We start from the raw sequence: 27,845 nt of genomic DNA on the forward strand, positions 1-27,845 counted from the left end.
GGGCAAGCTAAAGGACAGCTTCCCCGGCCCTCCTATTCCAGAAGTATGTTTGCTCTACTCTTGCCAAGGTGCAAGGGGCCCAAGGGGCCCAGGGTTGGCTCAATTTCAGGTGACGACCAGCTCAGCTCAGTTTCTCTCCTACCCTCTGCCATTCTGTGTATTTTTTCTTTAGGAATGAACGGACCTTTACTGCTGAGCACTGGCTGGCCCTGAGCCTGCCAGTTACTTGTCCAGGATGGAATGTGATAGAGGGCTGATGCTCTCTCCTGAAGCAATTAGGACAGCCCTGGCCTGAGATACTTTATGTGGATCCCAGTTAGACTTGGCATCCTGCCAAGAGAAGTAACTCACCTGGTACACAGAAGGGAAAGTGGAGCACCATGTGTGCCTCCCCTGTATCCAACCTGAGGCTCTGCCTGGCCATTGATGTTGGAGCAGAGGAGGCAGGCGCCATGGCACATCATGCTGGGGCCTTAGAGGGCAAGAACACTAAGTGGCAGAGGGAGCCTCTGGAGGTAAGGAGTATGTATCATGTTGAGAAGCAAGTACATATTTCCATATGGGATGAAGAGCCGCCACATGGAGAGATGTGCAGAGAACTACAGACACCCGCATGCTCCATGGGGCACCAGCTGAGTGTTCCCTGTGATGGCCCTGCTCACCCTGCCTCTGAGGTTACAGTTCCCAATGTGCCAGGGAGAGGAGGGCTGTCTAAACTGGGCCCCAGGTGTTTGAGGCAACTGCCTTTTCCACTTATTTCAAACTCACTTACAAGGCTGAATACATCCTAGAAAGCTCTGGAGCGTCTTGGTGATTCATTGGCATCTGTAGGTCCCCAGAGAAAAGCTGCAACTAAAAGCTCAACAGACATGCCCCTTTCCTGACTCTGGGGCTTAAAACTCGAACCTTGAAGGCTTTGGCTGCTTGCTTGCCATTAAAGTGGAAAGAAAATGGGAAAGGTGCAATTTAAAAGCCAGAATATATTTTGCTGACGGTATGTTTCTGGGTGTGCCTTCCAGAGAGCATGCTCCCTGAGGAAGACTTGCGCAGCTTGCTACAACGTAAACAGGAACAAGAGGTAACGGCTCCACTTGGTAGAAAACTAGCAGCAGCATTTTCTCTCAGGGGCGTCCCCTGGGGTGGTCAAGCAGCCTCTCCCGTGAAGGTGGGTGGGCCTGGTCAGCACAGCTATAACTCATCCATCATGGCCAGCAAATCATCCCCCTTGCTGGCACTCTGCCTAGGCTGGTCCGTGATCTCAAGCTCCCCCATGATCCGAGCCAGCGCCTCGTTCCTTTGCTGGTCCTGTTGGAGAAAGGTGAGGGGAAAGAGTGAAGAGGCTGGGCTGGCACGTCTGTGTGCAGTGGGTGTTTCACTGTTGTCCCACCACGGGGATGCATTCCAGTTCCTCGCCTGTTTGTCAGACTAGGGACTATGGTTACATGCTGACTAGACTAGAGTGGGAAGGAGGGCCTTTGAAGTTCAAGGTTATTACAAGAGGCGGGGAATGAACTTTGATTTGAGAAATCCCTGGCACACACCTGAGTGGCCTGTATGTTGATGACTTCATAGGATAACTCTTCTGGTCTGGTTAGTGCTGCTTGCCTGCAAGAGATGGTAGAAAAATGGGGTAAAGGTTAGGGTTTTCTCCCTGCTAGCATGGCAAACTGGCACTTGATAATTTGGCCACCTATTTTTTTCTGCCTCACCTTCTGCCATTTCCCATCAACTTTTCACCATATCCCCAACCAATGCACCCTACACTCCAGAAAGCCAAGTCCTTTATGTCTGTGTGCCTCTGCACATACTGAGTTCTGCCAAGAATATTCTCACTCTTCCTCTGCTTGGCAAACTCCAAGACCCAGCTCAGATGGCAACTCCCTCAATCTGCTGGTGCAAAGTCAATCACTGTGTACTCCATTAGAGCATTTATGACACAGCACTGAAATCATTCATGTACTCATTCTCCCACTACACTAGGTGCTCTTGAGGACAGGGCTCTTGCTCTTACACTCCATCCTTGTGTTTCCAGAACTTACCATAGTATCTGCCACACAGCAGTACACAAAAGTGGTTTGCTCAATGGATAGGGAAGTTGAAGTCAACCCCCACCCCAGATATTTGGTTGTGAGAAGGATCACATGAGGTAATGGATGCAGAAGTGTCTTGTAAACTGCAAGACACTGTAAAAATCTTGGTGAGTTATTATGACGACTGGTTTTGGGGGAGACTGTCTGATCTCAGAGACATCATGCTCCAGCCTCCCTCTGGTTTCTTAAAAGACTTTTCTTAATATGAGTATCTTGACTTCCAATACTTCCTGTTCAGCTGTGCTTTGCAAAGTAAAACATTAGAACTGCTTTTGAATGAATCCAGAAGGTTCAGGCTATTTACTGGCGGATTCTTCTCCAACTGGGTTGTTGGATTTGCAGGTATTTCATTTGTGATCTTTACCTCTGTATGTATAAGTGTCATTGGTTTCTAATGGTCATTTTTTTGGTTCTTTTTGTACTTAGGATTTTTATATATATCTTTAAAAAGCAGGTTTAAAAAACATACTCCTCCTCTTCATCAGTAGTGAAGAGATTCAACCGGAATCCTGGCTCCCGGCCACTGGGTTTCTGAATCTCCATCCCTCCCATCAGCCTGGCCAGGAAATTCAGCTCTTCTTTAGCAAGAGGGTTTGGAGCAATGCTTTCCTGCAGAAACATTTTAATGATTTTTAGCCACATGAAGGTGATCACATTTCCTGTTGAGACCCCAGAGACCCAGGTTATAAAACAGGGCAAAACAGTAACTGTTTAAATTACTTCCAGGAAGAGCTGGGTCCAAATATAGCATAGAAACAGACTTAACCAAAAGGGAAATAATCCATGTCAGAAGCAGAGGGACTCTTAGCAAGGCAGCAAACCAGAGATCTTCAGTTTCAAGATGAGTGGAAGGCCCTCGGGATCCCCATTCTCCTTAAACCACCTCCCTCCTGAGAGAACACTGCTTCCTCTTCAGTCAGTCTAGTTCCCTAAGCAATTACAAGTAGCCTCAGCAGACACAAGGTCCAAGGGCATTCATTCTGCAGGAGCTACCACAGTGCCCTCAGGTGGTGACCGTCATGAACACACCCTGAAGCCATGCCCTCCTCTCCCTCACAGGGTGATCGGGCCTCGGCCTTTGCCCCGCCTTTGCCCTTCCTTCGAACCGCCCCAGCCCCAGCCTTCCCCAGCTCCGCCTGTTCCGTCAGTGGGCCGCGAGAGCTCTAAATACAGTTCTCATAGTTTTTCCCTTGCTGGAGACAAACCCCGCTGCCTCCTACCTAAACGACAAAGTCCAAAGTGTTTATGCCCTTTTTGCATCAGGCTCCAGTGTCCCTGTGCGGTTGAATCTCTGGCCACCTGCCTCAGTTTTGTTAAAATGTAGCCATGTGGGAGAGATGTGGCCTCCCGGCTTCCCTCAAACACTATGCTCCTTTGCCCCTTGCCTTTGCTCAGTCACCGTGGTTTGCACGCCCATTTCTCCTTCTTGGCTGTTTAGTATCTTACCCACTCTAGAGCCCCTTGATCCCTGTCCCCTGTCCCCATCCCACTGAACAGAACGTGTGTTCTGGCAAGGCACTTTGTTCAGGACACCCAGTGAGCTCTTCCACTGTGTGATGATTATTTGTTTCTGTCTGTCATCTTTCCTCAAGCCCCTGCAGGATGGACCACACCTAAATGAGCTGGGAACCCAGCCCATGGAAGTAGTTCAATAAATGTTTTTTGAATAACTGAATATTCCATGATTTGTCCTACGGCTAGCTGGTAGCTAGTTCACTGAAAATTAATATAGATGGAATTCAGAGAGCCTAAACCCATTTTGAACTTAGCTACCACATCATTATATGGGGAAGCTTTTGAGACATTAAGAAGCATCCAGAATGATCAGACTACACATGAGCGCTGGACTCAACAACCAGCCCCTAGTGGAATTGGTACCATGTTATTCACATGTCCTGGTGTGTGGTTCCTGCCTAAGTATGCAGGCTGAGCCAAGCCTAAAATTACCCAATTAGCCAGATTACTGGAAGTATCTATGAGAAACTACAATTAAAAACCTGTGTACTTGTAAGGCTGAGAGAAGATTGCAAACAACAAGGGAAATGCTGGCTAGCTTTAAGATCTAGAGTTCCCACCCTTCTCCTCATCCAGGTTTTTGTATCTAGAAATAAGCTCTGAAGGCAAGGGTGGGTGAAGCTTACCTGTGTCTGTGAAGCTAAGTTCTTTGATGCTCCAGACATATGGGTTTCCACAGACCGGTTTGCACTGTACCTGTGTCAACGGAAAACCACAAAAACATTGTCCAGTCCTTTTACAGTGACTTCTTTCTGACTCATAAATATAACACATGGCTTTTGAGACATTAAGAAGCATCCAGAAAGATTTTGGGAGTACACAATACAACGAAATGGGTGTCAGCCACTCAAATTTCACTTCTTCCCAAAGAAAAATACCTGGGAAGCTGTGTGGAGATGCCTCCTCTTGCAAAATAATGTGGAACATGGAAAAGAAGGTGAACGATACATGAAGGCCCACCCTTCTGGATCTTCACTGCAACAAAGGTTTTGGCTACTTCTCTCCCATGACCATTTAAAATTATTTATCTTTTCGACTTGTTGAGTTACCTTGTGTTTGGAAATCCTGGGTGCCCTCTGAACATGTCAGGGGTCTGCATGCCTTGTATCTAAGGGGAAATTACTTCAATTGTCAGCAGGGATTTTCAAAGCAGAAGTCAAGTTGGTTTTTTAAATGAAGTGACCTCCCTTGGACTTGAATTCATTCAGGGAGGGGGACTTTGCTTACATATTAGTTCCCAGTTTCAGGCCTCGGTCTCCATAAAGTTCAAAAGAACCTTCTTTTGATGCAGTGACATAGTTTCCACCATGCTTGAATTCTACATTCTTCACCTCTTTGCCTTTGTTGTTGAACACTCTACAATACAAAGTATGACATGATGGAATGTTCTCTAAGCTGGGGTAGTCCTGGAGTCTTCTTTATTCTTTGTACTATGGGACAAAAAGGAATTCATGCACCCCTTCAAGATAAAGATGCTGGTTGAGGTAACAATAATAATAATGCAATAATAATATTTAATAATAATAGTTATTGAGTGTGTGTTTTGTGCCAGGTCTGTGTGAGCACTTTAAAGCATTATCCTCTTATTCATCTTCATAGTAACCTTTTAATAGATGAAGAAATAAATCCTGGAGGACTCGGTGATTTGCTTCAAGTGTCTGCTAAATGGCAGATCTAGGATTAGAACCTGACCTTCTACTGCTGTGCTTTCTGAAGAAAGAGAGGGGCCCAACAGTACTCCATTCTGTGTGGTGGTCCCCCCTATTGCTTTTCTGTTACCTCAAACACTGGTTTGACCATTACTGTCAGGAATTCACCTGATGAGTCCAGGAACTTCAGTTCCCCAGGGAACAGGCCCAGACACTGGCAACACAAAGCGACCACTAGAATTCTGAACTCGGTCCTTTAGAAATATGGACACCTGGAAAAAAATACACTTATTGTCATTTTACTTGGTATACTTTCATAGACATAAGCATTCTGAGGAGGGAAAGCATGTAATGGCTTGGGAATGTTACCTAGTGAGTTCGTAACAGTAACAGTAACAGACAAACTCATCCTAACTAACACTGGCAGTTACAGTGTTTTTACAAACAGAACTTCTTTTGAGCCACACAGCAAGTCTCCCAGGCACGTTGTATTACCCATCTTTTAAAAATGAAGTTAAGGTTCACAGAGTGAAGTGACTTGCTCAAAGAGTACAGTAAGAGGTAGGGCCAGGATTCAAAACCAAGGTTGACTTCAAATTTCATACCATTCCATGGTTCCCTGTTAACTTTCCACAAAGCTGTGAGGCTTGAGCTGTAAGAACCTCATTATCTCCATTTTACAGATGAGAAATCAGCAGCTCAGAGGTTAAGCCACTTCCTCAAAGCCAGCCAGCTCATAAGGGCCAGAGCTGAGATTCAAAGCCTTGTGTTTGAATTCAGACTCTGGAGCCCGAGATTTTGCCCTGTGTTGGACTGGTGAGAAGGGGTCAGAGCAGGTGTATCCAGTTGGTGCTTGAGTTTTAAGGTCTTTGATGTGTCTAAAAACATCACCTAATGCTTATTTCTCCTCCCTGGTTTGTGCACTCTGTACTGGGGTCTTGGTCAGGAGAAGTCCCATAAAGATAGTAGCAGTTAATCAGTTTTATTGGATCTTACCTTCCTCATCTGTAAAATGAGATAAACTTGAACGTCTCTTCAACTCTAAAATTCTACAGGATTATATTAGTAATATCACTAAGGATAAGCATCTGTTGTATGCAAGGCAGTGAAAGTGCAAAGCGGTAAGAATTTGTATGCTGGCTGTGACAGACTGTTGGCAGGTTAATGACAGACTGTCTAGGCTTACATCCCAGCTGGGTCCCTCCTTGGCCCTGGGGGGTTTTGGAAGTTACACAACCCTTTACCCTTCTGTCAATCACTTTTCTCTTTGGTAAACTGGGGGTAATAGTGGTACCTTTGCAATGGGTTAGTGTGATCAGTAGGTCAGATAATGAACAAAAAGCATGCATCCCAGAGCCTGACACAGTAAGTGCTCAGTACGTGGTAGGTAATACTCTCAGTATCACTGCCTAATTGGACACAGGACACAGGCATAAAATGGAAAAAAAAATGACACTCTACAGCCGGATATGCTGAATGGCATATGTAGATTAGCCCACTGAGGAGAACCACTCCAGGCCTGGGGGTGGGTTTGGGGCTGGCCTAGAGGAAGCAGCTACTTGTGAAGCAGAGATGGGCATGCACAAGACATGTTTTGGGGGGAAATGTATAAACTGGATTGGTTAGAAGGTTTGGCTGGATGACCTTTAAGGAACTGTTATCCTTGAGATTCTGTGACTAGGGGATATGAATACAGGCATGGAGAAAGAAAATTTGGAGAGGGAAGTGGGAATATATATATACATGCTGGACCCTCTAGTAAGGCTGACCATGTCATAGTAGATCTGAAATGTACACATTTAAATAAAGAGTCTGTGTTTGACTTGAAAATCTGCCCTTGGCTAGACAGGACTGTGGGGTCTGCCTGCTTGTTCAGCCCCTCTGTTGGCCCTCAGCTGTAGGTGTGTCTCTCCCTTGCCCTTCCCCCCTCACCCCACCCTTTTTTCCCCCAGGTGATCTCATCTACTCCCATATGCCAATGTTTACCCTGTGCTGATGCCTCCCAGATCTTGAGCTGCCACTTAGCTTTCTTCTCTGGGCACTGGACCCATCTATTCCATTGCCTACTAGACATGTCCACATACAGGTTCATGGGGTTCACCCCGGATTCACCCTGCTCAGAACAGGGCTCATCATTTGTCTTCTTAAACCTCGTCCTCCTCCAATGGTCGCAATCTCAGTGAGTGACACCCAGGTCATCAGGCCAGCAATCTGAGTTTCCCCCCACCACCTTCCCATGTCTATTCGGCCACCAAGCCTTGCCAACCCAGTGACCACTCCTTGTGTCTGGCCCTTGCTCTCTCCGTGGCTCCCCAGTACAGGGCTTCCTTGCCTCTTACCTCTTAACTGGTCTCCTGCTCCCCTCCAATTTGATCCAGCTGCCATCATGCTGCTAGAGACTGTTCCCAACTCATATCTGACCCTGTCCCTCTCTTGCTTCAGTGGCTCTCTGCTTTGCCTGCCAGATAATGTCCAGCTGGCCCTTGTTCTTTATAGCCATGTGTCTTCTTGAGTCCTATGCTCTAGCCATACTCAGTTTCTTGTAGCGTTCTCCACCCTGCACCACCAAATACACCAGGCAGTATATGCCTCAGGCCTCTGCTGAGATGGTGTCCTCTGCCTGAGGTGTCCATCTTAACCTCCCCTTATTTTCCTATGGGTCTAATGAAAACCCATTTCTTTTAAAGGTATTAGCTCCTCTATGAAGACTTTCCTGATTCTTTTAGATAGAACTGACCACCTCGTTGGTTGTGTCCTCTCTCTTTACACTCTTTCATTTAAAACCAAATACCTGTAAGGTACTAAGTGCATTTCCACCACTTCTCTAATGAGTTCTTGAGGGCAGGAACCGTGTTTCCTAGGTGAATGTCATTCAGCTGTGGGGAGAGAGTGCTGGATGAGACATCTCCATGAGCATTCGCGTTCCTCAGGATGCTGGCTGACTCTGGTGGCCGGGAAGAGAGCCAGGGCTTTAAATGCTCAGTGAATATGGGTGAGGGACTTGGCAGGCCATTTCAGCAGTGAGTGATGAGCACAGGGCTTCGGACTGAGTTATGGTTACTGGTCTGACCTTACAGGAGGAGGGGTGAGTCTGTGTGGGCAGGAGAATAATGATCTGAAAGTGAGGGGGAAGCTGGCAGAATGCTGATTCTGCTTCTCACATCCTGCCTGCAGATGAGGGAGAAGGACCAGCTTCCACCAAGTGGCCAGAACACTTCAAACACCACCTCTGTGCTGTATGCTGAGGATCTGCACATTTTTGTCTCCACCCTGGACCTCTCTTCTGAGTTTTAGATTTTAATATTCAAATGTCTACTTGAAATTGCTCCTTGGATGTCTAATAGGCAAATCAAACTTAAACAATTAATTTTTCTACCCAAATAAACTTCCCTTCAGTCCTTCCCCCACAGTAAATGGCACCACCAGTTGCTCAGGCCAAAAACTTGGTAGTTGTTCTTCATTCTTCTTCCCCACATCCAGTGTCTGGCTCAGGTCTTAGTGACCTTGCCCTGAACGGACAGCCCAAATGTGGAAGTTTCCCATGCTCTCCACCAGTAGCACCTAATGCAAACACTTCCATTTTTGCCTAGATTTTTACAATAGCTTCCTAACTGCAGTCCTATTGCTACCTTTGTCCCATCCCATAGAGTTCACCTTCCAGAACACAAATCAGGTCATGTCACCACTCACCTTAAAATGCTCATAATCTTTTCTTTCCTCTTAGGAAAAACTCCTTACTAGGGCCTAAAGCTACGTCAACTGGTAGGCTGCGTTTATTAATGACTGGCCCCTGTTCTGATCAGCCAGTGCCCATGCTGCATAGGTAGTCCTCTCTGAGTATCACTCCTGCCTAGATATGCTTTAGTCACACTGGCTTTCTCTTTGCCCAAGGAACACATGCTTTTTCCCACCTAAGGGCCTTTGAACTGGCTGTCCCTTCAGTTTAGATGCTCCTCCATGAGATCTGTTATATTCTCAGCTAAAATGCCTGTCTTCAAAAAGGCTGTCCTTGACTCTAACTCTGTCATCTAAGGATGTGTTATGCAGTACAGTAGCTACTAGTCAAGTGTGACTATTTAAATTAAATTAAAAATTCAGTTTCTCAGTCATGCTGGTTCTATTTTAAGTGCTTCATAAGACGCATATGGCTAGTGGCTATCATACCAGACAGCATGGACACGGGACGTTCCCATCCTAACAGGAAGTTCTATTGCACAGTGCTGCTCTAATGCAACATCCCATCCCAGTTGCCCTTTATAACTTCACCTTATGTTGTCATCTTCCTAAGAGTTATTTAAGCCAGAACAGAATTTATTTGCCCATCTTGTCTCTTCCTACTAGTAGAGCAACTCCTCAAGACAGGGCCTCTGTTTTGTTCACTCATGTATCTCAAACACTGAATATAGTGCCTGGCATAGAGTATGCCCTCAATATTTGTAAGACTGGTTGGGTTCCAGGGATGAAGTATTTCCCAGTGGAGTAGATAATGGCATGGATGGGTAAAGAGCATTCTATGAAGAGGTGAAGATGGAATGATGTTTTCCAGCAACTGAATCAATGGAAAGAACATGAGAGTCTGTGATGGAAGACACATGAATGGGAATGAGAGTACGGGAGAGGGTGGGTGACCTGAGGAGCCTCCCCTGGGAAGCAGGTCTGGAGGAGTTCTGGAGGGCTGGAAGGGGTTGACATTTGAGATGGTTGTAAATAACCGCTCAGGATTCCAAATGGAATAGGTCTTCATGCAGTCTCTGGCCAGGCCTGGAGTGCAGGTTGGAGCCTTGACATTAAGACCACTTCAGGTCATTTTGTGATATCACAGAAAGCTTTGGATATTAGGATGAGGAGTTTTGTATTTACTTTGGTTAAACAGTGAGCAAGGGAGTGTTAGGTCAGAGCTGTATTTTCTTAATTTAGTTAGCTGGTTTTGATAGCAAGTTTAAAAACTATTAAGACTGTTTTGAAAACAAAATCAGTATAGGCAATCACAAATTGCAGCTGAGCAGAAATACCATCAAAGACCAGACTTGGAAGATGAGCCAAATGTGTTACAGATCAGTGGCTTAATATTGTCAGGATACATGGCTCCTATTTCTCTTGATGAACATTCTGATGCTTCATTGCCTGCCCATTTAGTAATTGAAGCATAATATAGTTTGTGGTTAAATATATTTTAATGATTTTGTTATAGACTTCTATTAGAAGTGTTTTTTCATTATAATGAATTTTATTGTGTCAGAATTGAGAAATCAATATGGCTGCTTATATTACTCCAATCCATAAAATAATATCCAAATATGCACAGTCTTGACAACAGTAGTCTTGATAATAATGCAGTTTTCAATATTTTAAAGCAATGCAAAACAATATTATTTGTGCTTTCATATTTTTAATTTTAATCAATGGCTATTAGAGATCTTAATTTATATTGGGGTTATTATTCCTCCATCCTTATCAAATAAAATTATTCATGAGGCTTAAAAATAAAATTGGCCTCAAAGTTGAAATCTATTTGTCTTCCCTGGTCCACTGAAGGGAAATCACAATGAGGCACTAAACATACTCTATTTCTTTTTTTTTTGAATTTTATTTTGTGAATATGTTACACATGCACAGGTGCAGAATTCAAAAGGTTTAAAGGGTATGTGATGGAACGTAAGTGTCTCTCCTATAGCCATCCTCCATGCAGTTCCCTGCTCCCAGGAGGCAACCCCTGTGGCCAGGTTCTTGTCCATCCTTCTAGAAGCACTCTGCACTACCCATATACAAGCCAACGCATGCACATTACATAGGCTGCATCAGTTAATCCTCCCAACAAACTCTCAGTTAGGATTTTCATCTCCATTTTTCAGATGAAGAAATAAGGCTCAAGAGAAGTAATTTGCTCAAGGTTGTGGATCTGTGCTGGACTTGGGAGTGTCTGACTCCAGAGCCTGGGCTCATTTTGCCATATCATCCATCTTTCTCATATCGGTATGTTAAATTATGGGAAGGAACAAAGTCCTATCCAGGAGAGACAGGCCCCAAATTCAGAAGCTCAAAATATGTTTTTAAAAGCTAGGGTGTAGAATTGTAGGCATGACAGGAGGAGGCAGGGCCAATTGGGAGGCAATAGTCAACAAGAATATGAGGGCCTGAGCTAGGCTGGTGGCAACAGGAATGGAAAGGAGGGCATGGATACTGAAATGGCAGACTCTGTAAGCCTTGGAAGCAGTCAGATGAAGATCAGAGAAGGGGAGTCGAAGGTGATGCTCTGGTTCTGAGTCAAGTGAGAAGGAATGGTGGTGCCCTCAAAACAAATCAGGAAGTTGGGACAGGACTTGGATTTTGGAGACTGAATTAGCTACAGACATGAAGTCGTAGGCACTGGTGGGCATCCTCATAGAGAAATTCAGCAAGCAGGTGGGATGTGGGTCTGTATCGGTGGGCCTGACCAAGGGCAGGGTAGAGGTTAGACTCAGGAGCCCTACTTGACAGAGTTGGGAAGAGGGAGGAAAGAGATTCCTAAAGAGCAGGGGGGGCCGAGGCAGAAGAAGGAGGCTTGAAGAATGGAGGGAGAAGAAGGAGTGAGAGGCGTGGAGATGGGAGGCGGAAGGGAAGGCCAGGATGGTGTGGTGCCATGGAAGTCCCAGGGAGGCAAGAGTTCCATGGAGAGAGGGTGGCCTCCTGGCAGCATCAGACACTGGAGAGGCCAAGGATCCTAGAGGTTTGAGGAAAGGCTTTGTAAGTGAGGTCAGGCTGGTAGCCTTGAGAGCACATTTTCTCTGGAGAGAAGGGAAGAAACAATATGTATATATATATATATATATATATATATATATTTTTTTTTCCCCCCACGCAAGAGATTTTATTATCTGAAAGAGAAAGTGGCTGCCCCTAGGGGGAAGGGGGGAGAGAGAGGGAGGGAGCAGGACAGCGAGACAGAGAGACAGAGAGGACAGAGAGACAGAGAGAGAGCAGAGAGAGCAGGGGGACAGAGAGGCAGAGACAAAGAGAGAGAGGGCAGCCGAAACCATATTTTAAAGAAACACATTAGATAACTAGGAGGAATGGCAGTATCATTGTCTTCCTTGGTCCATTTAAAACTGCTGAGATTTGGCATCAGAATGTTTATCATCATGGAGCCAAACACCGAGGACACGACTACCTGGACAATCTCAGCCCTTGTGTGCTTGACCACTTAGCACCCTGTTTCCCGAGGTTAACAGTGGTGGGAGGTCCGAGGGTCACCCACTCACTCACCCGGATGTGCAGGTCCTGGAAGAAGATGAGCAGCGTCTGCCGGATCAGCTGGAACTCCCCTGCAGAGAGACCTCCGTATGTCTGCCAGAGGCAAAGCAGAAAGAAGCACTTCACTTTCAGAAGTGAGCTGAGAAGTGCAGATGCTCCGAGGTGGGCACCAGATAAGCAGGGAGGGGGCTCAGCTGTTGGGGCAGATGGGCAGCAGGAGAGCCAGCTCCGTCCCCTCACTAGAGGAACAAACTTCATTATGCCGCACCCAAGGAGGGCCACACCTTGCCTCTCCCATTCCCCAAGATTTAGCAGAACATCCACTATCAAGTCCATTTCAGAAAAGCTAGGAGAAATGGCTATGTTCTGTATCACTGCTTTCCCAGTTTTGAAGGCAACAGTAACAAGGCATAGATGATAACATCCATTGTATTACCAAAATGTAATACTTGTAGATTTTTAGAATTTCCTGAGAGAGCGGCAGGCTTTGCCATTCCTCATCTGTTCTTTCTGCCACAGACTCTGCCTATTATTAATACAGGAAGGAGAGGTTCACTGGAGCTGGGAGGTGATGAACTGATGACACTCTTACTTCAGTCAGCTGCCGGAAAGTCTCATCCACTTGATGCAGGATGGTTGGGGAGTCTCGGATGAATCCTTTGATGGCATCTAAGTGATTGAAAGTGACCAGCAACACATCCTTGGGACGGGGACACAGCAATACTTGATATTTGAAAGCCATAGTCATCAGGTCATATAGCTGCCAACCCATGCATGAGCAAAATAAATAGGATCATAAAAGCAAATGTCAGAACCTTCAAACAATGACTCAGTCAAGCATTTACTGAAAACCAGTTCTGGGCATTTCATACAGCTTGGGAGACTATGTCAGTTATCACTCAAAATGAGACACTTTTGAGAGTAAAAGGGGGGTGATTTAACAATTACGCCAGGACAACAGGAGTAAACCAGGACATTCCTGGGCAAACCAGGATTTCTGGCCAGCTTATGCGTATTGTTGATGGAGTCAGTTTGAAACAATATCAGCAGCTTTGGGGTCTTGGATCAGGTCCTGGACTTGGGGAACAAAAACCTGAATTCAAGCCCTTCATTGCTTCTGACTTGCTGGATGGCCCTGGCCAAGCCTCTTTGCCTCTCTGAGCCTGAGTTTTTTCATCTGTAAAAAATAATTCCTAATTTCCTATAGTTCTAGAACTGCTGAAAGGAGTAAATGAGATGGCATAGGTGAAAGAGGCAGGTCTAAAGTTCTACAACTGAATAAGAACAATTTTAAGTGATGAGCAAAATATCCACAAGCTCCATGTATAGCCTGACTGTGAGTGATCAGAGGTGAGAAATTGGTGAGGTTCAAAGTGGTCAAGACAGGCTTTGTGGAAGAAAAAGAAGGCAGTCATAGGTTTCAAATTGGCTGAGGGAGGGGAAAGGTGTTCTAGCTGAGGGGAACAGCATGCATGAGGGCCTGGAGGCAGCAATGAGTATGCTGTTTTCCTAGGAGGATAAGAAAAACAGCCTGACTAGAGAGAACAGTTCATGTTGGGGTGGTGGGAAATAAACTTGGATAAGCATGGCAAGCTGAGAATATTAAAGGTCTTAGAAAGACAGGCAAAATGATTTAGACTTGATATGGTAGGAATTAGGGCCCTACTGATGTTTTCTGAGCTGATGGGATAAAAGCAGTAATTAAGCAAGACAGTCAGCCTGGCAACGATGAGATGTAAAAGATGTGAAAGACTGGAGTTAGAGTCAGGGAGATTGGCCAGTACCTGGCTTCTCCCGAGGCTGCAGCAATATCTATTGATTGTATGAATGAAAGAAATTTTATTGGAGGAATCCAGACTTAAGAGCTGGAATAAAGACAGTAGGGATGAAAAAAGCAGGGAAAAGAAGAACATGTGATATTTAGAAGGAAAAGCTGTCTGTATATGGTGACTACCTGACCAGATATTTGGGGGATGAAGATAAGGGTCTCCAGAATGACTATTGCTTTTTCAACCTAGTGCCTGGAAGAAGATGATGCTCTGATGAGGCAGGAGCAGGGGGACAGAAGGAGCCAGTTTGGAAGAGAAGTTATGGACACGTCTGGGGCAGGGTTGAAAATATAAACTGGTACCATCTGAGTGTTGTGCCAAGCACATTCATATACATTACCTCATCTGATCCCATTTAATCTTTATAAGAACTTGATGAGGTAGATACTATCTCAAGTTTAAAAATGAAGAAACTCGCCTAATTTCATATAGCTGGTGATAAGTGGCAGGATAAGATTTGAACTCAGGATGGTTAGATCCTAAGGAACTTGTTAGAACTTTCTACATGATTCCATTTCTTTAACATGTAGCTAGAAACATTTCACTTAGAAAGTGGCATGCAACAGGAACAGTGGAGTGTGTGTGTATGTGTGTGCAGGGGAAGGAGGAGGCATATAGTACAAGAGATAGATTTGAGACTCTCTGCCATCATTATCAAACATTAACTACCTTTTGTGTATAGGATACCATGCTAGGAATAAAGGATAAAAACAAATAAAAGATGAGGATATGAAATTTCAGAGTTATTCAGTAAATTGAGTCTCACAGTTAGTAACTGGTAGAGCTAAGACTTGAATCTAGTTTTTTTTATTACAAATTCTGTGTCCTTTCTCTATGGAAACCTAAGTCTTCTTAAAGATAGAGGGAGAAGAAGAGGCAGAGCAGATAACATTAATTGAACATCTACTATGTGCCAGGCCTAGGTATATCATTATATATATGTTTCTCACTTATTCCTGCTAGCATGATGAAGTAGCCATTTTATAGAGGAGAAAATGGAGGTGGAGGCTCAGGGAGATAGAGTAACTTTGCAGAAATAAGCGGCAGGAGGCAACAGGACAAGTTACAGTCTGTCTACCTGAGGTTTCCAGGTACCAGCAATAAGTGAGCATTGAGTTTGCACACCTAGCACCCAATGTCAGTTCTCATGATTTGTAAAAATTCACATAGTGGAGGAATTTGTTGTTTTAAAAAAACTGAAGTTCATATTTTATTAGTTTTTCCCTACTGTCCTATTTCTGTGTTAGGATCCTACATGACATTTAGTCATCATGTCTCCTGAGCTCTTCTTGACTGACAGTTTTTCTGACTTTCCTCGTTTTGGTGGCCCTGACAGTTTTGAGTACTGGTCAGGTATTTTGTAACATGACCTCCAAATGTGCCGATGTTTTGTTTCTCATGATTAGACTGGGTTGTGGGTTTTCAAGAGGAAGAGCACAGAGATCCAGTGCTATCCTCGCCACATCCTATTGGGGTACATACTACCAACATGACTTATCACGTTGATAAGTTGATGTTGACCTTGATCATCCTGGTTGAGGTAGTGTTTGTCAGTTTGTCCACTCTAAAGCTAACTGTTCTTTGCCCTTTACATACCGTCCTCTTTGGAAGGAATTCAATAAGTGCAGCCCACGACACAAGGAATGGGGAGTTATGCTTTCCTTTCTTAAGGGCAGAGCATTTATATAAATTACTTGGACTTTTTCTGATTGGGAGATTTGTCTATTCGTTGCCATCTATTTATCCGGAATTATTATTTTAAAAATCAGAGTGCCCTAATAATTTGTTTCCCAAAGAAATAAGATATGTTCATGTTACAAATGAAGAAGTAGCAGTTTTGAATTTGCTAAAAAAAAAAAAGCCTGGTTTCCTCACTGCAGAACTGAGATCTGTTGAGAATGATGCTGAATTAAAGTTTTTAGGGTTGGATGCTTGTACTGGGCTAAGGTGTGCGTGTTTCCAATGTTCCTAGATGTTGGCATGAAAATCAGCCCTCTCCTTGGGCAGGGGGAATGACATAAACAACAGAGGAATTGGTGTGGATGACTTCTGAGGTTCACTCTGCAACACAGTAACAACTACCTTTTTTTTGCAAGGCACCATTGCATACATCATCTCATTTAACCCCAGTCTATGACCATACACAAAAGGTACAAGAAATGCAACCAAGGGGACAGAGGTGGCTGTCTGCTTACCTTATCCATGCTGGCCTGGTTCAGTCTCATAATGGAGGCATGAGCCAGGCGGTCGTAGACAGTCCTCAGGGCCTTCTTGGAGTAGAGCTCTTGGGGTTTGAACAATTCCTCCATAAACTTTCGATTGAACATGGTTGAGATGATGTCATTTAGAACTGTAGAGACAAAAGAGAACATAGCTGAGCCAGGTACTGGAGGAAGCTTTGTTCAGGAAATGGTCTCTTTTGTGAGAATGCAATGGAGTTGCTGGGCTGATGCACAGTGGGGTGCTGATATGCTCGGTGAGATCTGCTTCCTGCGGAGAAACCACATGGTGTCCTAGAAAGCAGGTCCAGAGTGCTTTATAGGACCATCTCAGAGCAAACATAAATGGGGCAGTGTACAAATGTGTTGTGCTTCAGAGGTTACAAACCACTTTATGTGCATTGTCTCATTTGATAGGAGAAACGTTTATTCTTTAAAAAAGATTATTCTAAGAATTTTAGAGCTCTTTCTTAAAATGAGAAACAACAATGCTCTTTTTCTCCTATGTTTAGCAAGTCTGTAACATTTTTACTGAAAATTATGTTTTATAAAAATGAGACCAATAATGGTAACTGACATTTTTTTTTGGGAAAACATTTTATGAAATAGACATATCTACCCACTGGTTAGAGATTAAAATATTTTTATTGTTTTTTCAAGATGTGTACTTCACATCAGAACCATTTTAGAATGCCTTAATTTATACATTTGATCTATAATATTGATATTACATTGTAGTGATATGTCTCACACTGAGTTCAAGTGGAAAATTTCCATCTGGTGAGAATAAAAGGTCCTAAGGCGTGTGCATACCAAAGTATCTATAATTCTAATTGTTCATTCACTCAATCACTTAGATATTTTCAGCAACCCAAATAACATTAGGCAAGGGCTAAGAAAACCCCCTGGTACAAGAAATAGGAACAGGTATAAATGAACACAGTCTATTCTTAATTAAATTAGATATATTCTGGCCTAAGGGTGAGAGTATGTGGATGATGAGAATATACATTTATGGTAATTAAAAATTTAAAAGAAAACTAGTTACTTAAAATGATATAAAATCTCAGAAGATTGGAGACTGTTGAGAATTAGGCTTGGGATTGATTAATGATTGTGCATTGAGTCCCCTATACAGAATTTTATTGTTGTTAACAACAATATGATCAATAAATATGAGAGATGCCCTCTCAAAAAAAAAAAATAGAAATAAGATAAAAAAACAAAAAACAAAAAAACCAAAAGGTGACTATGTTTCAGTGCTAGGAAAGTTTCTCCTTATACCTCTGATAACTGGAGACAGACCCTGCTTCATAATGCAGGGAGGATTTGGCTGTAAAAGTGCTTAGGTGAAAAAAAGGCAAATTAACTTCTCAAATCCTTTTTCTCAAATGGCATAATTGCAATAATTCCTTCATGATGAAATATCATTTTTCAGTGGTGGCAAGCATTCATTCTCTTGCTTCTCTCTACATTCCAAACTGATACTCACAAAATAGTATGGTATTGTAACATTTACATTTGGCAGCTGAGGAACATTTTTTTCAATATGCAAAATCCGTATTTCTTAAATGTGCATTCATATATGTCTAGATAAAAAGTGTAAAAAATGATAGTGACTTTTATGATGGCAACAAGATAGATATGGAGTACTAAAATGAGAAGTTTTATTTTATAGGAATATTTAACCAGACATACATTTATAAAAAATAAGTATCAGCATTATTTAAATTAAGATATTGTTGAGAGCAAGCCTATGTGAGTGGTGCTAACAAATCTGGCAAAGGAAAAGGGTATGCAAGCCAGAATTTTGGTCAAAATCTAGAAGCATTATTTGTGCCACGTACAACACATTTTAATCTAGTTCTTTGGAGAGATGGCTATCTGTGTTGATAATGAAGACATGCTTTGGAACAATTAAAAATCTGTATATTGTGGATCTGCTCTGAAACGGAATATCTTGATGAAGTATGTATCAGATTTCCCCTTAAAACTATTCAAACACACAATGGGAATGATGCTATCAAACCATTTAAATTTAATCTAGACATGGTACAAGATACATTAGAATGTACAACTGATCCTCAAATAAAGAACAAATTGTATCTTTGGTAAAAAGTGATTATTTTGAATTTATGCTATTCAGTTATTTGGTATGATCAATTGCTTACGATTAATAATGTTAACAAAGGCTCACAACTGTTTTTGAAGGATTGAAAATATAAAAATTTTAGAAAAAATTTAATTGAATGAAACTTCATGGGAAATACACAATGAAAATGATATCCCAGTATAGCACAAGGGAGTTAGAATGAGGAAACAAAAACGTTTGCAGTCTTATGAAGAAGCTTCAGGTAAAAAATGATCTCCAATCATTTTTTTGTAAAAATATTATTTTCTGTCCATTATAGATCAAAGAATAATTTCAATGAATCATTTGAAAAATATTGTTTTTTTTCTTTAAAATATACTAGCATTTTGAAAGAATTTCATAAATAGTAATTGAATACAGATATTGCTTAATGAATTGGTGAGATTAACATTGTATGTAATATTAGTTTATTTGATGAAATTAAAATATAAGTTTGTCTGTGATAACAATGATTTATTGTGTGCAATCACTGTTAAAATATTTAGACATCATAGGTAAAGTCATGGTACAATTAATATTAGTTTATATGATGAAATTAAAATATAAGTTTTTCTGTGATAACAATGATTTATTGTGTGCAATCACTTTAAAAATATTTAGACATCATAGATAGGTAAAGTCATGGTACATTTTCAAACCTAAGTATTGCTTACAAAATATTATGGATAATTCCAGATGCTACTACCTTAGCATTGTGAAGTTTCTCCAAATTGGGATTAGTAAAAAATGCTACAAGAACCAAAATTAGTGAAGAAGGTTATCCAACCTGATGACACTGTCAAAAGGACACCAATTATGTGATAATTATACCATAATTTGTGTTTTTTCTGAAATAAAGGCAAGAAAAATAAACGTTATGAAATATATAAATAATAAATATGAATATTAAAAAAATGATACAAAATCAATTATTAAACATGAGTGACTATTACTGAAGGACACAAATACCTCTTTCTCTTGCCACATAAAGGACACCCCCGTGACTGGCTGTGGCCAAGTATCTTAGAGAGTGAAGGCAAGGTATGGCCCTGAAGACGTGATTTCAGGCACTCTCTCTGCCTTTAAGTAATGATAGAAGGACCTGAGGGCTCAGGCCAGCATTTTAAAGCATCTCAAAGAGCCTTTTTTGGGAGAAGAAGGAGCTGAGGGCTGGTTGTATTTAAATCTTAAATGGAAAGGCTACAGAGAGAGGGGACAGGCAGGAGATCCAGGAGAGCGCCCCCCTTCACCCACCACATTGATACAAAAGAACTGACTGACTCCTTACAGAAGTGTTGAACTTACACCTGACCTTTGGATTTTACTCTAGACATCACCCTATTGGTGAGGAAATACCAAATCCATTGCCAACAGAGCACATCCCTCACATCTGATAATTTCAACCCATTGCAACTTGCCCTTTACGTGCACCAATGTGTACAGCTGGGAGACACTTCACTCTCCTGGTTTGCATGGCCTTTTGACTTTGACCTAAACAAGCAAAGACCTGCAATAAACTGGGTTTTCTAACGTTTTTCTTACCACAGCCAATATAAAATGCAGAATTTGCAAGGAAATAGGTACAACTGAAAAAAAACCCACATGTAAATCCTCAAAAAAGAATTTGAAGGATTTTCCTAGGATTTATGTAAGCTAGGCGGGAGTGCCAAAGAAGAAGAATTTAAGTTAAAGAATCACATCAGGTCTGGTTATGTGAACACTTACAAATAGCTACCATTCACCTAGATGCTGAGTCATTTCTCTAGGGTCTTTGAGCCCTTACAGGATCTAGGAAAATAGCTTAGACTCAAATAAATCAGTTCTAAAAAAGAAAATCCCAAGGTGATTGTTAGTCATTCTGGCAAAGTAAAAGCAAAATGAAGCCTTTCCTCCTGGGAAGTGAACAAGCTATACATCTCCATGGCTCCTTGCACAAGAACGTCCAGAAAGTTCACCTGCTGGAAAAAGAGTACAGCAGGCCTGCCTCTGTGGGCAGAGCAGTGAACACAAATGGCCTCAAGAGGAAATGGCAGTTTTATGGTTGGGCCCCAGCAGCCAGGCTCCCACCTCTTACTTCATTCTCTGGGAATTTGAGGCACATATCGACATGCTTACATCTCACAATGTGCTTCACCTAGCACTTGGTTGAGGTGGGCCCACTCTGTATCAGGCACAGATAGACACCAGGGCACAAAGAAGGAGGAAATGTTGTCCTTGCCCTAGAGAAGCAGCCCACGTTGCATTTAAGTTAAACCTGAAAACAGTTTTAACCAGACCTGTGAGTATGTCTGGTGTTAATTTTTGGCATCCACACAAGCTTTCCATAATTTAGTGAGGCACGAATTTACTAGGAGCCAATTTCATCAGGAAGAGCCTAAGGTCAGGGAGGGAAGTGATACTTCATAGATGCATCAGAAGGGTTAGTAACTGAGTTCTTAACATATTAGTCTTCTAATCCTGGGTTCAGATCATGAAGTCTGTTCCTGTTCATTATTTTTGATTAAAATAAATTCCAGTGATTCAATTACATATACAAAAAGCCTTCTTGCCTGAAATTCTGCCATGCTTCCAGAGGTGGGCCAAAAATTGCTCAAGAGAAATGGTAAAAGATGGTTGTGAAATACAATAAAAGTGTATCAAGCACTTCATTTCAATAGGGCTTTTTTTTTTTTAGCCTGTCCAGATGGAATAATTCTCCTGATGAATGCAACTGAGTTTTTACTAACCTCCTGTAAATTTAGTTGCTTATGGGAACATACAATTTGGAAACTAGGGTTAAAAGAAGTTACTACTTCTGGATAGTTACCATATTTTCAATCTTCATTATGTTTCAGGCCCTGGGATTAGAACTTTCCATGCATTATCTCATTTAAACCCCAAGACAACTCTGAATTATTTTCCTTACTCTATCAATAAGGAAAACTGGGTCTTAGGTTAAAGTCCTAGTTTACACACCTGGTGGTGGAGTTGAAATTAGAATGGGATTGATTCTAATGCCCGTGCTCTTGAATATTATATGCTATCTCCTCAGCATACTTGGTGTGGTGAGAGCATTTAAAATGTTAAGGATAATGGTTGATGACATGCATAAACTGCACCCAAATGTCAAATGATGGAAGGTATTCATGACATTTACAGATGAGAAAGGCTAAGGTTTTATTCTGAGGAATCAGCAACTTTTTCAGGTTTGCGGCTATTTGCAGGTGAAGAGGAAACTCCAGATTTGCCATGATAAGGCCATAGTGCATGCATGATATCATGCCTTCTGTCCACAATCCTGGCAGCCATGCAGGCACATGCTTCCATTTTTCTTGGTTGCTCAACAAGTATCTCCTCTGTGTGCTAAGGAGAACGATTCAGGGAGGGTGGCTCATGTTGAAGCACAATTCTTTGGCTACATAATATTATCACAGAATTGTTTTAAGGACTACCAAATAGGGTAACCCACCCAGAAGTGTAGCTACTGCCCCCACTGGCCCTGCAAACTTGGACTTGATGAAAAGAGACAAATACTTCAGTTACAATACAGTCTTCTGACCAGTTTGCTTGGTTTTCATCTTACATGCTTTATTTATTTAAGTAAAAGATTCAAATGCATATCTTGGCTAAAGAGAAACTCATGCCTATTTTTTTGCTTTGAAATGTTTAGAGTGGTTCCACTGTAAGCTCCATTGATTGGGGCAGAGAACTGAGTGAACCTGTGGATGCAGACTGAATACATGCAGCCCAGAAATAGCATACCTCGTTTTCTGTCCACCTCTGTCCATTCATCTACATGAAGCATATAAAAAGAAAACACCAGTTCATAAAGCAAGAACATTTTCAAGGAGGGTTTAAAAATACCAATTCCAATTAGCTGGCTTAGGAAACTTTATTTTTCATGTTTTCTTTAATGTCTAATGCAAATACTCTTCCATTTGAAACTTTTAAAAGGATGATGGATAAATAACAAGTTCCAAAAATGCCCTAGATAGGCTTTATCTTACAGAGGATGGTCTAGGAGAGGAAGCACAGGACTAACTGCCTGGGGCTTACCCTGAAAGGCTCAAGAAGTCATCCTCTCTAATACTATGAGAATGAACAGCATTCAAAAGAAGGCTTCTAAAAACACTAACTTTTGTGGGGCAGATTATTCCAAGAACAAGAAGAGATAGGGTTTTATTTTTGTTATAACCTGATTTTTTAATTAATGTAAGATTTCCGTTTCTAGAGAATAGATGGAACTGCTCAAATTAGAAAATTTGGAATGTGAGTTAAAAGGAAAAAATGTCTATTTGTGTCTGATTTACTTTTTATATGTAGATGCATGACTTCCATGTAAAAAGAGGGAATAATACAACCACTGTAAAGAAAGCCCCATTGGTAAAGAATGCTCCTGAGGACTAAGGCAGTCAGAGAGACAGATGCCAAAGGAGACCAAATAAGGGAAAAATATACTTGATAGGGAAATTGTGAGAATCAAGACCCTTTCTGGGCTGAGACCTGGCTCTACCACTTATCAGCCATGTAACTTCAAGCAACTTGTTTAACCTCAGTTTCATCTGTAAAATGGGGATAACTGCATCTACCTCACAGGGTTGTGTGGAGATGGAATGGATAACACACATAAAGCACTTAGCTGGCTTCTCTTCTAGTTGTTTTCTCTACTGCAGAATGTGGGACACCATCCATCAAGGATGAAAGAGGACTTTTTTGGTTCCCTTAATTTTTTTTTAGGAGGTTTCAATCTAGAAAAACTACCCCAGGTAAACAGAATTCTACACCCATCCATGTTTTCAAAACACTTTGTAATTAATTAATAGTCTCTTTGGGAAACATTTGTGCTGGATTGTCTCACAGGTGATTTCTGAAATATAATACACTCAAGGCATACTCAGAGCCACATATGTGCCTTCAATACACAATACCAACAGCTCCTAAGAGACCAGCCTGAACGCACAGCCAGTGCCAGGCCCTAACCAGCTTCAAAGGCTTCCCGTTGCAAGCTCAGACTTCTTTGGCAAATCCACTATCTTTCTCCTACACTTGGAGTCACAGGCTTTTGGAGAGAAGACACTGGGGAGCAGCACCAAGTGTGTGGCCTTCTTAAAGCAGATATTAGCTTCTTTGCCAATAGTGACCCCAAATCCTACCTTTCTTGGCATTTATTTCACAGGTGGTCTTCCCTGATAGGCTCGTGGGAATTCAGAGGGGTGGAGTTGCCACCCTCTTGAAGGTGTGTTTGGGAACAGTGGTGCTGCAAGGGTCTCACCTATTCTCAGGGGCAGTGACAGCCTGCTGCTGACAAAATGGCTAGATCCTGGGTGGAAGGCACTCCCACAGGCACTGATGCTGGGCTCCAGCAGAGGTCTCTGTAATGTTGTGTGCTCCGGGCCCCTTTCCTCCTTAGCTCAGACCCAGGGGAAAGTAAAAGAGGCCCTGTTTTTCTGTTATTTCTCCAGATGACTTGTTTGTGACAATTCCACTTGAGTTACATTTTGAGTGGGAGGCCAGCCTGAGGCTCTCCAGAGCTGCTTGTTAAATTGGAACTAGAAACATAAACACAAACTCACCATCATTTGGTTGCTCAGTACTACACCGTGATCTGCACATTTTGGAAAAAAATCACTTAATATGGCTCTATGCCTCAGTTTCCCCTTCTGTAAAACAAGGAATGTAAATGAAATGTGATAGGGCCTTATATAGGGGTATTTTTAAGAGGACAGGTGTGAGGCAAAGGCAGCTTTTATTATTCTTGCTATTGCTTAAAATGTGGGACAACATTGAATATGCAACACTCGGAGGTTGCCCCATAGAGAGAGCGCTTCCTTTCTGTTGAACACTAAACGAGAGACTGCGCTGTGGGGGAAACTGCAATATCGCATTGGCTATGTGGGAGCAGGATGCTCTCCAGGAGACCAATTAGTTGTGTGAGATAATGAAAACATCGAGAAGAAACACGATTTCCATTCAAAGCTTCCATGAGGACTAGCTTGCTGTGTCTGGGGTTTTATAGACCTCTGCACAGGCATTCGTCAGAGTGGCTCCTGTGCCTGCAGCTTCACCAACTATAAATGGTGGACCACATGAGTGTGTCTCACAGTTTCAATCCCACACTCTCAACTTGGTTTTCTCACTCTATCTTCTACAAAAAGTCTTTTGTTTACATTCCTCCAGCTGCCAACTCCTTTCTGTCATTTCTTTTATAAAATTAGTGGGTAGACTGGATAGTCCCTATCATCCCAACCTTCCAACTCCCCCAAGATTCTGCTACAGTCCCCTGAGGTATGGAAGTACAGTGCAGTAGTTGAGAGTAAGAGTTCTGGAGCCCAAAGACCTGGTTCGAATCCTTTATTCCCTTTTTACCATCTATGTAACCTGGGGCAAATTAGCTTTAGCTTCCCTATCTGTAAAATGGGGATAGTAGTCTTACCTCCATGGTAGGATAATTGTGGGGATTAAGGTGTTCAGAGAATTCCTTGGTACATGGAAAGTGCTTGATAAATGTCTGTTCTTGTCATATAAGGAGATATACTCCCAGTTTTAGAATCAGTTATTGCATCAGACTGATCTAAAGTCCTGCCTCCAGTGAATGCACAGAGGGCTGGATCCGTCTCCACCCAGCATCTCATGTGGCATCTGACACTCACCCAAACTGTGGTAGGAATGAGTGTGTGAATGGGAATTGATGAGGATGGCTGAAACTCCCTACAGCTGGATCTAGCCAACCCAGGACTACAGCCCCTCACGACAAAGGAAGCCAGCTCCCGAGCACTCACAGGGTCCTGCCCACACTTCCTCTTGAAGGATGACACCTGCTGCTTATTGTGCTTAACATGTTAACTACATTATCTCATTCAGTCCTCACAGTTTTGATGTAAGGTATGTATTATTATTCCCTTTTTATGGAAAAAGAAACAGGCTTATAGAGTTTATACTCCAAGGTCATACAACTAGTCAAATGTCAAAGCTGGAATTGAGACTCATATCTGTATGACTCCAGAGAGTATGTTCTTTGTTGCTAATTTACACTGCCTTTCGTCCTACCAGTCCAAGGCTGCCAGTCCAAGAACTCCCTGTCAGCTTGCTGGTGCCATTAGCCCAAAAGAAACCACAAAAAACATAGGTGGCAAGGAAAACAGAACCCTCCTGAGGAAGAAATGACAATGTCATATAAAACAGCCAATTTAGATCATCAGTTCAACAAACATTTACTGAGCAACAATTTATTCTGTTCTCGGCATTGTGCTAGGTGCTGGAGTACAAAGATGAAAAAGACAATTAATGGGGGGTGGGGTAGACAGACAAAGACACAAACATTTCAGTGTAATATGGCCAGTAATAAGGTAGAGAGCACACATGTAGGGTTCCATGGGAGTATTTTCAGGCCTTTCCCCATGTGGGGAGGCTTCCTGAAGATGATTCTTAAGGTGAATAATGTAGGATGGAAAGCTACTAGCATGGAAATGGGAGGTTTGGGGTAGAATGGGGATTATTAGCATGGAAACATGAATGAACATGCTTTCAGTGGAGAGCTATGAGTAGTTTGGTATTATTAGGACACAAGTAGGAGGCAGGCAGTGGTGGAAGGTGGGACTGCAGAGGTGGACAGAGATCAGATCAGGAAGTGTCCTGAAATGTCCTGCCCAGGACTTGGCTGCTATCCCATAGCAGTGCAAAGCTGACAAAGGGTTTTAAGTAGTGGAGAGTATGGACAGATGGCCTTTTGGGAAGCTCACTTGTGGTAGTGTACAAATGAGTGGAGGCGGTGTGCTATAGGGAGTTCTTTTATCTCTTTACCCATGGACTTGACTCAACTGCATAGACACAATAGTGAATATCTGAATATGTATATTTAACATCAATTGAGTGTGCAGAGACTGTTGGAAAGAATAAATGTTTTAATCAGTAGCCAGGTCAGTTACCTTTACATCAACTTTTCTTCTTCTATCTTGAAATATAATTCCTCCTTCATACTTAACCCAGGAAACTTGGTGAAAACAGTTGTTGGTTGAGAAGGGAGGAAGAGAGGGAGAAGAGAAGAGTGGCAGAGAGTTCAGTATGGTCATTTTTCTGGGGACTAGATGTGGTTTATATGGAAGACAGATTTTGCATTTTAGAAACTCTCATATAATTGTTTCCATAATTGCATTCTTTTCCAACAATTGTGAATGGAAAGATTTAAAACTTTGTTTTGTCCATGTTACTTCAGAACCTCACAGAAATAACTTGGGAAATTAGCAAGAATGGTCTCCAGCTTGTGAAGGAAGTTACTGTGCAGAGGAAAGGAGCACCAAAACCTGTTTCCCAGGCGGTGAAAGAGGATGCTTAGATTAGCAGTAAGTCTCCAAGTGGTGGGCAGCTGGAACTTCTACATTTGGGAGGGACCGGATGTCATGAGAGATGGGGGATCTCTCTTTTGATTGATCTCTCAATTTAAGGGGATGAGGAAATTCGGGTCACGTACCCTAATCCACCCCTGTGCTGTGAAAAGACCTTTTGGGGAATCTGACTCCTGAGTGGCTCTGCCTAGGTGGCCGTGGCGTTGTGACAACGGTCCCTGGCTATAAGAAAGCAGGGTGCTAGGCTGTTGGTCAGTCTGTGTAGGGGCCTGGCTGCGCAGGTCTGGCTGTTGGGGCCGAGTGGCGGTGAGGGGTCCGGGCTGCGGGGCATGGGGCTGGCTGTGCGGGCCGGGCGCCTCTCACCTTTTCGGGCCTTGTCTCCGGGGATGTTCTGGGCTCGCAGTCGTTGGTCCAGGATGTAAAGCATTTCCCCGCCCAAGTTCAAGAAAAGCAGCGGTAGCGTCCGCACGGACATGGTGCCGGCAGTGAGCAAAGCTCGTGAAGAGCCCAGGGGCTGGGTAGCCTCTGGCTTGGAGGCCCCGCCGCCGCATCCCCGGTAGCCTGGTTGCTACGGCAACGTGACGCACCGCAAAGAAAGCCAATCAGCAGACCGTTTGTTGGGAGGCGCCCGGGGGGCGGACGCTTATTGGGCTGGGCGGCAGAGACCTATGGTCCGCGCCAGAGGTGGGAATGCCGTGGGGCCGCGGCCGCTGATTTTGAGTTTCTTAAGCCCTGGAGGAAGGGCGGGGCTCGGGCTGAGGCTCGGAGGACGGGGTGGTCACCGCGCGCGGGTTGGTTCTGCTCTTGCGGCCACCCACCCACCTCCAGCCCAGTACCTCCGTGCCCATGAACGAGGAAAAC

General features: G+C 42.9%; 1 protein-coding gene across 3 annotated transcripts; it reads right to left on the bottom strand.

Moving 5' to 3' along the window:
- Positions 1-330: 330 nt before the first annotated feature.
- On the bottom strand, positions 331-27,562 carry OSCP1 (organic solute carrier partner 1). 3 transcript variants are annotated; one of them, XM_036876599.2, is made up of 11 exons: positions 27,348-27,562; positions 22,405-22,434; positions 16,509-16,663; positions 13,077-13,184; positions 12,497-12,577; positions 5,423-5,526; positions 4,833-4,961; positions 4,232-4,301; positions 2,560-2,699; positions 1,542-1,605; positions 331-1,305 (listed from the first exon to the last, which is right to left on the bottom strand). In XM_036876599.2, the coding sequence occupies exons 1-11, from the start codon at positions 27,457-27,459 to the stop codon at positions 1,189-1,191; spliced, it is 1,110 nt and encodes a 369-aa protein (XP_036732494.1). In that variant the 5' UTR covers positions 27,460-27,562; the 3' UTR covers positions 331-1,188. The 3 variants fall into 3 exon arrangements, with proteins under 3 accessions (XP_036732494.1, XP_036732492.1, XP_036732493.1); XM_036876597.2 differs by having other exon boundaries at positions 333-1,305; positions 13,077-13,244; XM_036876598.2 differs by lacking the exon at positions 22,405-22,434 and having other exon boundaries at positions 335-1,305; positions 13,077-13,244.
- Between the last annotated feature and the right edge of the window lie 283 nt (positions 27,563-27,845).

The sequence above is a fragment of the Manis pentadactyla genome, chromosome 4, assembly GCF_030020395.1.
Source record: "Manis pentadactyla isolate mManPen7 chromosome 4, mManPen7.hap1, whole genome shotgun sequence".
In the NCBI taxonomy this organism is placed as follows: Eukaryota; Metazoa; Chordata; class Mammalia; order Pholidota; family Manidae; genus Manis; species Manis pentadactyla.

Excerpts from the sequence above, each read along its gene's own strand:
- OSCP1 (XM_036876597.2), bottom strand. The coding sequence starts at position 27,459 with ATGTCCGTGCGGACGCTACCGCTGCTTTTCTTGAACTTGGGCGGGGAA. Across the intron at positions 4,302-4,832 it reads CTGAAACTGGGAACTAATAT|GTACAGTGCAAACCGGTCTG; the intron begins GTAAGCAAAGTC and ends CCGTTGACACAG. Across the intron at positions 1,306-1,541 it reads TCAACATACAGGCCACTCAG|GACCAGCAAAGGAACGAGGC; the intron begins GTGTGTGCCAGG and ends TTTCTCCAACAG.